Below are 14,719 nucleotides of genomic sequence, written 5' to 3'. Positions count from 1 at the left end.
ACGGCATTTCAACACCCGGCCAGCAGTTGCACGTGGAGCGTGGTGTTTATGTGTGCAGGCTGCAGGCCTGCTGTGACAGTATCTCCCTTAGCTCTGAGCCCACTGCAGGTGAGAGTTGGACCCAAAGGGAGTGGCCATCGGCATTTCCATGTTGGGCTTCCGCTCGGTGCTGGACCTGGAACAAGAAGTCCTGCAGCAAGAGAAACCATTGAGTTACCCTGGCATTCATGTCTTTCGCCCAGGCCATCTATTGTAGACGGGCATGGTCAGTGAACAGTGTGAAGTGGTGTCCAGCCAGGTAATACCAGAGCTCCTCAATGGCCCACTTGATGGCGAGGGCTTCTCGTTCCTCAGTGGCATACGTCTGCTCGGCAGGGGTAAGCTTTCTGCTGATGTAGAGGACCAGGTGCTCTTCACTGTTGAAGTTCTGGGATGGGATGGCTCCCAGCCCTATCTCAGATGCATCCATATGGACAACGAAGAAAAGGGAGAAGTCGGGGTTCCTGAGAATGGGCGATCTGGGAGCTGGGAGAATGAGGGCCTGCTTGAGAGCCTGAAACTCGCTCTGCATCCTCGGTCCATCGCACCTGGTCCGGTTGGTCTTTCTTGGTGAGGTCTGAGAGGAGGGAAGCTAGAGAGGAGAAGATAGGGACAAATTTCCTATAGTATCCCGCCAGCCCCAAAAAGGCACATACCTGTTTTTTTTATATATATATATTGGTCAGGGATACCCTTTCACTGCTTCCAACTTCTCCTGTGGTATTAGCAGGCCCCAGCCAATGCGGCACCCCAGGTACTGAGTCTCTGCCAGCCCCAGATAGCACTTCTGTGGGTTGGCCTTCAGCCCGGCTTTCCGGAGGCTTCCGAGTACCTCCCTTAGGTGGTGGAGGTGGTCAGCCCAGGTGCAGGAGTGGATTATGACATCATCCAAGTAGGCAGCTGCAGATTGGTGGTGGGGCCATCAGCAGCTGGAAAGTTGCTGGTGCTGGGGGTCAGGTGGATCAGGGGCCGGCTTCTAGGGCTCGGCACAACCAGGGGATCACAGGGTTGGCTTCAGCATTTGGTCCTGAAGTACAGAAGGCCACTGGCATGGGCTCATCCCGGGATGTCCCATAGGTAGGGCGGCTTTCTGGAAGTCTCCTCTCCCATTGTAGCTTGGGCTCTGACCACCGTGGGGCTTGGCCCCCATGGAGTCCCAGCAGGTTGTCTCTCTGCTCACCCCTGCCGAAGCTCAGGGTGGCTAGGGCACACTTGAGGGCTTCCACCATCTCCCTGGTGTTTGGCAGCTCCTCATCACCACCACCTTGCGTTCTTCGGGTGGCAGAGCCCTCAGAAAGCAGTCCATGATGATCCTCTCAACCATGCTGGTGGCAGTGTGCTGGCCGGAGCCACCTTAAAGTGATGCACATGCAGCATGGGGTCCATTATGGGTGTGGGTGGGTCTGTGTTCTAGAGTACCCACATTCTCCACCAGTTTAGCTGTGACAGGCTGAACACAGACACACTGGAGGCGGTGGTAGTGGAAAATATGGTGCTCTTTTATTTAGGATCAAGTGGAGGGGTGAAGGTGTGGAGCTGAGGGGAGCCGTGTTGGTGATCAATGTCTTCCCGTTGGCGGTCGCGATGAGCAGACTGGAGCACCAGCGAGACGGGATCAAGGGGGTGTGGAGGGTGCCAGTGAGGGGTGCAGTGCAGCCAGGGAACTTTTTCTCCACTGTCATCGTTGTCGTCGGCATCTGCATCTGGAGGGCAGAGGGAGACATGCATCGATACTCATGCATTCTGAGAACAAACTAACACCGCTGTCCCTACTGTTTCCTTTTATAGCTGGCTGTCTACTGCCAGACGGTGAGGAGAAGCTGCTCCACTCATTGGCCACCATCCGTGTGTGTTTCTGTCGCCCCGCCTCGCAGCCACATACTCTCTTGCTGTCCAAAACAAACAGGGTTCTGAAATGGTGCTGTCCGTTCAGCACCTGGCCGGCAGTTTGCTCAAGGAGTGCAATGTTTATATGTGTGGGCTGCAGGCCCACCATAACTTGTTGTGGAACGGCCACTCAACAAGTTAAGACATGTAATAAGTAATAATGCAAAATAAATCGCAGCTTGCTGAGAAACAGCAAAGCGTAAACTTCTCTATCCTGAAGATGTCAGAACATGTAAAGTTACAGCTTTAACCCTGCATGTTAAAAAGCACTGACACTAGAGACTTTTCCATAAATGCTAAATAAACATCTCCTTCCAGAAAGTACATCTCATTATTACATACATTATTTATAGATTGACTTTGGGATTAAAATTAATTCAATTTAAGTGGCCAGTCAAAGAACATAATAATAAATTAAGTAGCTTTGATAAATGGTGGTTGTGATTGCCACCATTGTAACTAAAATAAAATTTAAAACCATTACCATGTACTTAATTAATAAAATTTCATTATACATGAATTTCATATGTAATACAGTAAATACACTAATTAGCTGTATACATGACTGACTGCATGTTGATTCTGATTGCTCTTTTTGTCCTGTAACACACAATATTCTTAATTAAATTGCTTTGCTTTCTTGCAGTACGTGGACTTAAACTCCTCCAGAAATCTGCTAATCTTTGGTGTGTCTGTCTTCACTGGACTTGTGTTGCCAACATGGTTTCATTCAAACCCAGACACCATCAGTTCAGGTATGAGTCACGTAGCAGGACGTAGCATTCTCCATGTGCTACGAGTGCTTTACAAAGCATACCTAGTGTTACTAAATACAGGAACCCTGTATAATTACAGTTATAGTACAAAATCTATATTTATATAGCAGATTTCATACACAAAGGCAATTCACTGTGCTTAACTTAACTAAAAAGCAAAAAAATACTAATTAGATGTTTATAATGTTTATACATTATTGAGTTATGGATTCTGATTGGTCATAAAAGTGATTAATTTTCCATAACAGCAGCTCTCACAGGTTTATATTAATGTGCTCATTCTAATACATTATTGTTTTTATAGTACCAGCTTACACATTTTTATGTAACATTTATGGAAGGAGTCTCCAGTGTCAGCGCTTTGTAACAGTCAGAGTTAAAGCTGTTAGTCTAAGTTTGTCCACATCCTCAGGACAGACGAGTTTATGATATTTTTTGCAGGGTTTTTTTGTTTGTTTGTTTACACGAGCTTCGTATTTATTGATGCACTTTTTTGTTTTATTCATTTCAAGAGCGAGAAAAAAGAGAGGGTGGCGAGAGAACAATTGTTTATTGCTACTATAATGTAAGTGAGAGCTTGTTTCGTGGACGTTGCACTACAGTAAATGTAACTATAATTGGATAAATAGTATGACGTCATGATTTAATAAACGGAAATTGTAATCATTGGAAAAATGTTGAGCAGAATGAAACATTCCAGGACATGCTGTTAATGGAAAATAATAAACCTCAGGCTGGTAACAATATGTCCTCTACAATACATTGTTGATTACGACCCCAATTCCAAAAAAGTTGGGATGCTGTGTAAAATCTAAATATAAAAAGAATGCAATGTTTTGCAAATCTCATAAACCCATATATTATTCACAGTAAAACATAGAAAGTATTTCAAATGTTTAAACTGAGGAAATGTACCATTTTAAGGGAAAAAATAAGGTAAATTTGAATTTAATGGCAACACGTCTCAAAAAAGTTGGGATGGGGCAATAAAAGGCTGGAAAAAGTAAGTGTTTCTAAAAAGAAATAATCTGGAGGAACATTTTACAACTAATTAGGTTAATTGGCAACAGGTCAGTAACATGATTGGGTATAAAAAAGAGTATCTTAGAGAGACAGAGTCTCTCAGAAGTAAATATGGGATGGAATCTGGATGGAAGAATATGTTGCTCTAAAACCTGTATATACCTTTCAGCATTGATGGTGCCTTTCCAGATGTGCAAGCTGCCCATTCCATAGGCACTAATGCACCTCCATACCATCAGAGATTCAGGTTTTTGAACTGAGCACTGATAAAAAGTTTTCCACTTTGCCTCAGTCCATTTTAAATTAGCTTTGTCCCAGAGAAGATGGTGGCGTTTCTGGATCGTGTTCACTTATGGCTTTTTCTTTGCATGATAGAACTTTCACCAGCATTTGTGGATCGCACGGCAAACTCTGTTCACAGACAATGAGTTCTGAAGGTGGTTCGGAGCCCATGCAGTGATTTCCATTACAGAATCATGCCTGTTTTAATGCAGTGCCACCTGAGGGCCCGAAGATCATGGGCACGGAGTATTGATTTTCACCCTTGTCCCTTTTGCACAGAGATTTATCTAGATTCTCTGAATATTTTGATGATATGTTAATAGTCTTCACAATTTTATGTTGAGGAACATTGGAACATTTCCTCAGTTTAAACATTTGATTTTTTTTTCTATGTTCTATTGTGAATAACATATGGGTTTATGATATTTGAAATCATTGCATTCTGTTTTTATAACATATAAATTTTAATATAAAGCGTCCCAACTTTTTTGGAATTCGGGTTGTATTTTCCCATAGCTGCACACCCCCTGGTGTTTTATTCCTAAGAGCGAATGTGAGTAAGTGAGTAATATACACACACAGTGAGTGAATGAGGTACCGTGTAATAAAGAAGTGAATCTACTGTTAAGTGCTTTGTGGGAAATGAATTAAAGATGAATCAATGAGATAAAGATTTCAGGAAATAAACTCAACAATATTCTGTGGGACATCTTGAGCATTTCATACATCAGCAAGTATCTTTTACATTAGAGCTGTCTAAAGTAATAAGATTTTTTTTTATCTAATAGGAGGGCATTAAGCTTCCGGCAGCTTGGTACAGACTGCTCTTAAATAAATGAATCAGGGAAATACAACCCTACGGATTTATAAGCTTCCTGGACAACCATCTCTCTGTCTCACACACACACAGACACCATCGTAATATTTGAAAACAGTCACGCTTCAGTTAGTTCCGGTCCAGTACTTTGATTGGTCAAGCGGTTGAATTCTTGAATCTGATTGGTCGTTGGTGGTTCACAGTTTCCTGGTCGATGAAGTTGCCAGCTGGCCCAGAGTCAATTATCAAAGTCAACAGACTGCTATTTTACACAGGTTGTCTATTTTTCTATCGAGATGTACAAGTCCCTGTGAATAAGTAGGTAGTGTAGAAATGATAACATTAATATAAGAACAAGCGCATTAATATAAACATGTGATTTGCATCTACACTACTGTCTGACCTGCTGTTATAGAAAATTAATTAACCAATCAGATTCAAGGATTCAGTAGTGCTGTTGTATTAATAGCAGCACCATCATGCTTTTGATGATGTAACTGGAGCCAGCCTGTTAGCCAGCAGTAGACCATTCTGGTGATGATGATGATGACGGCTAATGATGGGTCACTGGGTGCACACAGGGATTATCTGCAGGAGTGAGCAGCATTGTCTGGGCTCTTAAGGTCAAACCTGTTGATCTGTAAATCCTCCTTGAACTTCTCTGTATGAGCATAATCTCTTCACTTCACTGGATGTAGATTAAATTTCGGTCTGTGTAGAAGTGACCCCTTTCTGAAAGTTACCTCTGTTTGTCACTGGTGTGCCCTCATGATGATCAGAGGTCTACTCTATTAATCTCTGAGTTCTTAGCAAACAGTGCTTCATGGGAAAAAGCTTCACAGTAAACAAACATGTCCTTAAAACAGACTACTTAAGCACATTATGTCCAGTTGTCTGGCTTTAGCATATTAAGCCGACACATTGAACTCCTGACCAACTGAGTTCATGTAGGCTTGGTCAGATGAGTGATAATCAGGGAGCATCTACAGATCCACAGACATTTTCTTCATCACACAGAATTTATGTATTACATATGCACATTACATGGGCTTTGTGTGTGTATGTGTGTGTGTGTGTGTGTGTGTGTGTGTTTGTGTGTGTGTCAGTGTGTGTTGTAAAACCTTTTGTCTTCACCGTGTGTTTTTGCAGGTATAACAGAACTGGATCAGCTCATTATGGTGCTTTTCACCACCCCTATGTTTATTGGTGGTTTCTTGGGATTCATCTTGGATAACACTATTCCAGGTTAGTCATACAGTATCCCTGATCAGCTTTCGTGAATTTTATTAATGTTGGGTTACAGAAAGAAGTCAGCTGACTCGTCCTCACGTTCTCTTCATGTTTATAGGAACGGATGAAGAACGAGGAATAAAGCATTGGAGGAAAACCATTGATGGCAGTACTTCAGAGATCTTCAGCAATCAGTCATGTTACGATCTGCCTTTCTGCATGACTTTCCTTCATAAATTCAGGTTCCTCCAGAACCTTCCATTCCTCCCATCTGTTAAATCTGTCGACCCTCTTGGAGCACACCTGTAAAACTTACAGCCTTTTTAAAAGGATGTAAAACTCTTTGTAATCATTGCTTACTGGACACAATGAACAATTTACTGTGATTTTTTTTATCATCATGGGGGCAGAGGTGGCTTGGAGGTTAAGGCTCTGAGTTGATCAGAAGGTCAATTGCTATACGATACTTTAGACCGCGATGGAAACGCAGATAACAAAGGTCTGGAGGAACCAAATGGTCCCTTGAAAAAAGTTCCTAGGACTCTAATTGTTCCGGGTAATTTTGGTGGATACATGGCTATAGTTCTTATCAATTTATAGTTACACACTGTGAGGCAAATTATTCATTTTTACTTTGTAATAATTTTGCTTCTGTTCATGTTCATCTGAGGATAACGCCTAAGAAGGCCATGTCATGTCACTGAGGTCAGTACAGAATGTTTATCTGTTTACAGAGACACAAACATGTTCTTCTGTTTGTCTGCACATCTTCCAAGACCCTAAAACAAAGCCTGTTTGAACTGCCTCAAACTGCTTCTTATCAGTACACAAAAATGTGTCATGCTCCGTATATATAGTAGTGGTTCAGCACAAGCGCTTCAGAGTGCTCTCATTATTCTATCCTGCTTTATTCTATCCTGTATTAACCATCTTTCTGTAATAAACCTTTTTTTACCTTCAGAGGGCGAGTCTGCGAGTGTTGTCTAATTTCCACGATAACGCATAGTTATAACTTACATTAATGCAGCTTTTAAAAAAAATAATAAGTTGTTCCCTCACCAGCCTCTCCTTTTTTTTTTATCTCTCTTGCACTTAATAGGAAAAACATGCAGCTTGTCATATTACACCTTTACCTGTCACTATTACAAAGAGCTAACACTGGAGACTCCTTCCATAAATGCTACATAAAAGTCTCCTCAAAGACAACATATAAGACTAAACTGTAAATATAGAAACGATAACTTATTAGAGTGAGCGCATTCTAATATGGCAATAAAAATGTGATTTGCAGCTGCACTACAATCAGAGCTGCTATTGTAACAGATTAAAGATGCAATAAGCATTTTTTATTCCTTACTTGTACAAATAAACAGGAAGATTTGTAGAACATGATTAAAAAAAAACAACAACAATGCATTAAGCCATGGCCTTAGCAAAAGTGTTAAGTTGCTGAGAAAACACATTTGGAAAACTGACTTTGGGTCCATAATGCTTGTTTGTGTTTGGATGCGCCTCCTGTCAGCCAGTTTATAGAAATTGTTCTCTACACACCACCATAGATCCTGGGGACAGAGCTTCATAATCATGGGCAGGAACCATTCAAATGTTGAACCCACCTAACTGTTAAAGACCTAATCTTGAAAAAAGACTAATCTTACCTAATGCACTTTTAATTAACACCTTCTGACTAATCAGGATTGAGAATTCAATAGTGTTGTGGTATAAATATTTCTAATATACAGTGCCATCCAGTAATACTGGCGTCCTTGGTAAATATGAGCAAAGAAGGCTGTGAAAAATAGTTTTTATGGTTTAACCTTTTGATCTTTTGTTTAAAAAAAATTCACAAAAATACTCTGGTCTTGTGGATATCAAACAATTACAAACACAACAAAGGTTTATCAAAAAACAAATCTTTGTGTGCAACAATTATTGGCACCTCTATGAATTCACAAAAATATATTTGAAGTATAAACCCATTGATATTTAAAAAAAAAAACAAAAAAAAAAAACACTTTGTACACCTGGGTGGCTAGGAACAGGAAATAGTTTAACCATGACATAACTGCAATTGTATTACCTAAAAACTTTAACTGCAATTACATCCGTCTCAAGCCTCACCTGCGTGACAGTTGTGTCTTGGGGCCAGAAAGTTTCCAAAACTACAATCTGAAGTCACCTACATCACCACAAGCTGCTTGGAAGGGTTTCAAGAAAAAAGCCTTTACTCTCATCCAAAAACGACCTCAAGCATCTTCAGTTTGCCAAACACTACTGGAACTTCAAATGGGATCGGGTTCTATGGTCAGATGAAACCAAATTGAGGTTTTTTGACAATAAACACCAGAGGTAGTTTTGGCACACACAGAGAGGTAGCCATATGGAAAAGTACCTCATGCCCATGGTTAAATATGGTGGTGGCTCTTTAATGTTTTGGGGCTGTTTTTCTGCCAGAGGACCTGGATATTTTGTTAGGATACATGGTATCATGGACTCATGGCATTCAATATCAACAGATATTAAATGAAAACCTGACTGCCTCTGCCAGAAAGCTTAAAATGGGCCATGGTTGGATCTTCCAGCAGGACAATGAATGAGACCAACCCCTCTCGTGGGTGTGGATTGAATACTGCACAGAACAGCTGGCAATGCATCCACCCATGATAACCCACTCTGATGTAACTTGGACAATCGATTTTTCAATGTCTGGTTTTGACATTCAACCTGTCCAGAAGCTTGAGGCCTGTATGGACAGTGAAGCTTCCATTGAACGTTTAGCATTCTCATTACCTCCTGCATGACTTGGGCAGCGAAATGAGTTCCACGATCTGAATGAATGCATTCAGCAATTCTCCAGTAAGAGAAGAAATCTTTGACCAATGATTTTGATGTGTACAACGTGAAAACTTCTTCAACTACTACAAACACATCCCGTTTACCTTGACATGGGGGAAGGGTGATGTAGTCTGCCTGCAGGTGTTTGAATGGCCCTGTAGGTGCTGGGGTGTGAGCTGCAGGTGTTGGCACCCCAGCTGCATTGTTGTTAGCCTGGCACAGAACACACCGTCGCACAACATCAAATGCATGTGCACAGAACAGGGTTCCACCATGTGGAAGAAAATCGGTGAACCATACTCTGGACACCCACATGTCCTAGACTGTGGATTTGTTGAGCTAAGTATGGCAGCAATGCTTCGGGAGCAACATATCTTCCCCCTTTCGTCCATACACCAGCAGAATCTAGGCTTGCACCCTTGTCAATCCATGACCACACCTCTAATGCAGGACCATTAGCGTACATGTCCATTAGGGAGGACAGTATCTGTTGTGTGACAGGCTTAACCTCATCCGAGTTTATAAGATTTGAGGTTGTGGCTGCTGAAATTGAGACAGAGGGAAGACTGCACATCTATTTAGCTGTAGCAGGGGTTCGATTCCCACCGTGGCCCTGTGTGTGCGGAGTTTGCATGTTCTCCCCGTGCTGCGGGGGTTTCCTCCGGGTACTCCAGTTTCCTCCCCTATCCAAAGACATGCATGGTAGGCTGATTGGCATGTCCAAAGTGTCCGTAGTGTATGAATGGGTGTGTGAATGTGTGTGTGAGTGTGCCCTGCGATGGCTTGACACCCTGTCCAGGGTGTACCCCGCCTCGTACCCAATGCTCCCTGGGATAGGCTCCAGGCTTCCCCATGACCCTGAAAAGGATTAAGTGCTATAGAAGATGGATGGATTTTCCATCCATCCATTATGTAATATGATATGAGCTTTTGTCAGTTAATCTCTTAAAAATACTTAATTTATAGTCATGTTAACATTCACAAAGGACAATAAACTAATCATAGAAAAAGACAGTACAAATATTTATTATGCACTATTGCTATAAGTAGGAACAAATCTTTAACTGAACCTGCCTTAAGATGTGTTGATTTGGTTAATCAGCTCTTTTATAACATCTCTTATGAGAGATATTCAATATTTTCATATGGTTTGGATACCCTTAAGGAGAATAATGCTTTTCATTAGGGATCAACAGACACACACACCTACTTCCTGCTTTATTTATCAAATTCAGAATATAAGATTTTTATTTCTTTGTCAAGATCTACTTTATATCCAGATTAAAATCTTATACTGGTGTAGAATGATAGAATCATGATGGTATAGTCATGATTCAGTTAGTGTTTTTCAGGTCAGGATTTTGACTTGGCCATTCTAAAACAATAACTTTATTCTTCTTTAACCATTTTTTGGTAGAACGACTGGTGTGCTTAGGGCTGTTGTCTTGCTGCATGACCCACTTTCTCTTGAGATTCTGTTCACAGACAGCTGTCCTGACATTTTCCTTTAGAATTCGCTGGTATAATTCAGAATTCATTGTTTCATCAATGATGGCAAGCAGTCCCGGCCCAGATGCGAACGTTCGAGCACCACTATAAACATATTTGTTTTACATTTTATGCTAAAATGAACTCTAAAACAAATCTCGACTTACAGTAACTTACAGTCTCACCAAACACGTGTACATTACCAAAGCACTCATTTACAGTCCCATTATAATCTGAGAGTGAGTGGACAGTGAAGAAGTGCTTCAGTACAATTTTACGTTTTAGGGACATTTCCTTTACAACTAAGTAAACAATTGATCCTGGCCAGGGTCATGGTGGAGCAGAATATACACTGGGTAAGATAAGATAAGATAAAACTTTATTAATCCCCCGATGGAGAAATTAGGGATGGTATGCCAGTCCATTGCAGGGAACCATGCACACACACACACACACACACACACAATAAACACAAACACACACACACACACACACACACACACAGAAAAGCAGAAAAGCATCTCAAAATGCTGAACCTTGTGGTGGGTGGTTTTTGATTGAAGGTGTACTGTTAAATGTCTTGTTCATTTCTTTAATCACAAACACACATGTTCTAACATAGCATACAATATATCCATGCCCAGACTTTTATAAATAACATCAAGAAATATCCTACAGCTATGAATACATGTCCAAAAAGAATCCTAATCTTAATCTATTTTACTGACTGAAAAGAGATGTTATGGTGAAGGTTAAATTGAGGTGAAGTGACACCATATGCATCTCTCGCATGCCTAAACCTGCTCTGTTTTACCAAAGCACTTGTGACAAAGCATTATCTAACAGACAGACATGAAGGGCAACGATATTTCAGTCATGCCAAATCAAATGATTGTGTTGTCACATTTGTTTCACCATTAATAGTTTGTGCATGAACGTTTTTTTAAAGGTTCCACTTTAAGTTGAAAATCTTTCATCATGTGAAAGATCTTTCATCATCTTTCAGCTGGTGTTGCAGGAAAGCTTTTGTGACTAAAATCAGAACATTAAGCCACTGGTGAACCATGTTCACTGAAGCACAACAGCCTTGTCGGCATCTTTTTTTTTTTTATGGAAACAGGCCATTTTGGAAAAATTAGAGACACTAAGACTTCTGGATCTCCAGCTTGCTTTATTTGGTATTTGGTTTGATTTCTTGCTTTTCATCTTTAATGGTCTGATTAATTGTTTGTAAAGTGAATTTACTGGTTGAAGGCCCCCCCATCTCACTAATTATTTATTGCATCAACATCTTTTTGTTGTTCACCCGTCAGGTCTAAAAGATATTTATGACTCAAGCGGTAACATGACAGGCACCAAAACACGTCTAAACAATTTAGCAGTTAAGGGAGTGTAAGCACTTCAAAGCCTGAATTATTGGTAATTGAATAATTGGTCATTACATGCAGTATGATGGCAAATGCATTCCTTTTTCTAAATACACTACCAGTCAAAAATATCGAACCACCAAAACAGCTCTGACCCACTGAGGCATGGACTCCACAAGACTTCTGAAGGTGTGCTGTGGTATCTGGCACCAAGATGTTAGCAGCAGATCCTTAAAGTCCTGTATATTGCGAGGTGGGACCTCTGTGGATCGTACTTGTTTGTCCAGCATGTCCCACAGATGCTCGATCAGATTGAGATCTGAGGAATTTGGAAGCCAAGTCAACACCTTGAACTCTTGGTCATGTTCCTCAAACCATTCCTGAACAATTTTGATTTATCCTGATGAAAGAGGCCACTGCCATTAGGGAATATTGTTGCCATGAAGGGGTGTACTTGGTCCACAACATATTTAGGTAGGTGTCAAAATAACATGCACATGAATGCCAGGACCCAAGGTTTCCCAGCAGAACATTGCCCAAAGCATCACACTGCCTCCACTGGCTTGCCTTCTTTGTCACGAGTTCCCCTTTAAGCAGCGCGCTGTGGAGCATGTGAGCGCGCGTGCACGAGCAGGTGCGCGAGCACCTACTTTTCCCTTGTGGACAATCGTGACATTTTGACACGTGCATTTGTTTATGTTTCTGTTATGTCTCCTCCCCGTTCTGTCATTGGTTGATGTTTCATGTGTGTCTGAATCGCCCTCAGCCGTCAGCCATTACAAGGCTGATTATGTTTGTATATATACCGTGCGCCTCCCAGCACACGGCGCGAAATATTGAATGAGTTATAGTATCTTAGTTTAGAGTCCTTATTATAGATAACCATAGTCATAGTTCATGTCATGTTTCATGGTTCATGTTTAGGTTAGTTAGTTTTGTTCACGCTGGTTTCTCCGATACCAGTCCCGCGCTATTGTTCATGTTTCTTGTTTTGTTTCTCGACCCTGTATTTCCGTGACCGCGACCTTGATTCCTGCCTCACCCCTTTATGCCTGTCTGCCGATCGCCTGAACTTTGCATGTTACTGGATTACGTTTGTGGATCACGTTTTGGATTTGTCTGCCTGTCTCTCTCTTAAATAAAACTGTTCATACTGAGATTGCATCCTACCTTATCTCCGTTACATCACGATACGTGACATTCTTCCCATAGTGCATCCTGGTGCCATCTCTTCACCAAGTAAGCAGTGCACATGCACCCAGCCATTTTCTTCTGTAAAAGAAGAAAACAGTAATTTTTCTTCTGTAATTCATCAGACCAGACTACCTCCGATGCTAATTCTATGCAGTAGGAACTTTTTTCCTGGTCAGGGTGCTGGTAGTGCATCCAAAGTATGGTCCGGGAATTCTGGTGGGAATGTGAGGTGGCAATACACCCTGGATGAGACACCAGTCTAATACAGGGCCTCACACACACATTCACACATGGTGCCAATTTAAAGCAGCATATCAGAAACTGGAGACTTCTTATTCCAATGCATTCACGTATATTTATGTATATGCATCTGATAGGATGCGCAGTCTCAAGATAAGCATTATGTTTATTCAATGTTTCTGTTGAAAAACAGGAATGTATTTCTACTCATGGGACTCATGATATCTCAGCTGATTGAGCCAGAACGATTCATCAGAAATTATTAATGTTCTTTTTCTCTCAGGAATGCTGGGAAGAGCTCAGCTGGTTACACAGACAAAAACAACTTATAATATATTACTAATCAGTTCAATAATTAACCAGATGTATTTCATCAAACTTTCCTACTAATCATTTAACAACATAGTTCCTGAAATTGTTACATTTACCACACCAGAGTTTATTATTTTCCTATAACAGCACATCCCAAAGTGTTTTACTCATCTCATATCACCGCAAATTGCCCTAAAAAAAATATATTAATTAAAAAATGACATACTTTTTTTACCCTTCTATAGTTACATTATAGTCCTTCTATAGTTACATATCCTTCTATAGTTACATAGAGTTCTATAGTTCTATATCCTTCTATAGTTCTATATCCTTCTATAGTTACATAGTTACATAGAATGTCTGTAAAACTGGTTAGTTCCTGTTCTCGTTTATGTTATAGCAGCTATTAACATAAACAATGTAATTTCCTCATCAGCCTCTCTTTTTTACTCTCTCAAAGTTAAAAAGAGTAAAAATACGCAGCTTGTCATGCTTCAGAGAAACCTCAAAGCATAAACTCTTATTAAACTGTTATAAAAAAGCACTGACACTGGAGACTCCTTCAAACAACTTCAAACAAACAGTTTATTCCATCCTTATTAGCTTGTCTTATTTACTCTCTCTTTCTCTCTGCAGGAGCTCAGAGTGATACCCAAACAGTGGTGCATGCATCACCACGGGACATTGTCTCAACTGTCTTAGTCCCTTCAAAGCAGAAAGCCTTGAGTTGGATTGCAGCCAAACATGCTCCTGTCTCGGGCGTAAAAAGAGTCTTTATCCAGCTTTAGCCCAGAGAACATCATATTGCATTATCTCTATTGGACCTGAGGCTCACCAGCTGGTGTCTTGCGATCCCACATGGATAAGCACATGTAATGATCATATTGCCATTAAGTGATCCAGTTGTAGGAAACTGTTAACGAATCATTTCTGCATAGGTAATAATGTTCATTTGAGACCCAAGTTCTGGCTGACCATGCACAAATGAACACCTGATGTGCTTTCTCCAAAATAGTCATAGGTTAACTGTCATGTCAAAAATTTCTGAATGATCCTCTTATCATCTCTGCACAATTTTTTTTTTAGACTGGAGCAAACCCATTCTCTCCATCAGTTTGGCAGCATATTCAGGTTTAGCAACCAGAAAAATGTGTCTACACATTTTACTGACCTATTTTGTGTAAGAAGAACAAGCTATACCCTATGGTTTTGAAAATGTTATAAACCAT

The 14,719-nt window shown here is 40.8% G+C and overlaps 1 protein-coding gene across 1 annotated transcript in view; it reads left to right on the top strand.

Annotated features, from left to right (window-relative positions):
- Positions 1 to 6,363, top strand: part of si:dkey-106n21.1 (solute carrier family 23 member 2) — a 52,072-nt gene extending 45,709 nt beyond the window's left edge. Inside the window, exons 9-11 of the mRNA XM_053630698.1 lie at positions 2,573 to 2,681; positions 5,974 to 6,069; positions 6,173 to 6,363. Of these exons, the coding sequence (XP_053486673.1) occupies positions 2,573 to 2,681; positions 5,974 to 6,069; positions 6,173 to 6,363 (396 nt within the window). The remainder of the gene's footprint in view (positions 1 to 2,572; positions 2,682 to 5,973; positions 6,070 to 6,172) is intronic.
- Positions 6,364 to 14,719: the final 8,356 nt, after the last annotated feature.

This window comes from Ictalurus furcatus, chromosome 8 (genome assembly GCF_023375685.1).
Source record: "Ictalurus furcatus strain D&B chromosome 8, Billie_1.0, whole genome shotgun sequence".
NCBI classification, from domain to species: domain Eukaryota; kingdom Metazoa; phylum Chordata; class Actinopteri; order Siluriformes; family Ictaluridae; genus Ictalurus; species Ictalurus furcatus.
Note: the sequence above shows the minus strand (reverse complement) of the source record. Positions and strands in the feature narration are given on the sequence as shown.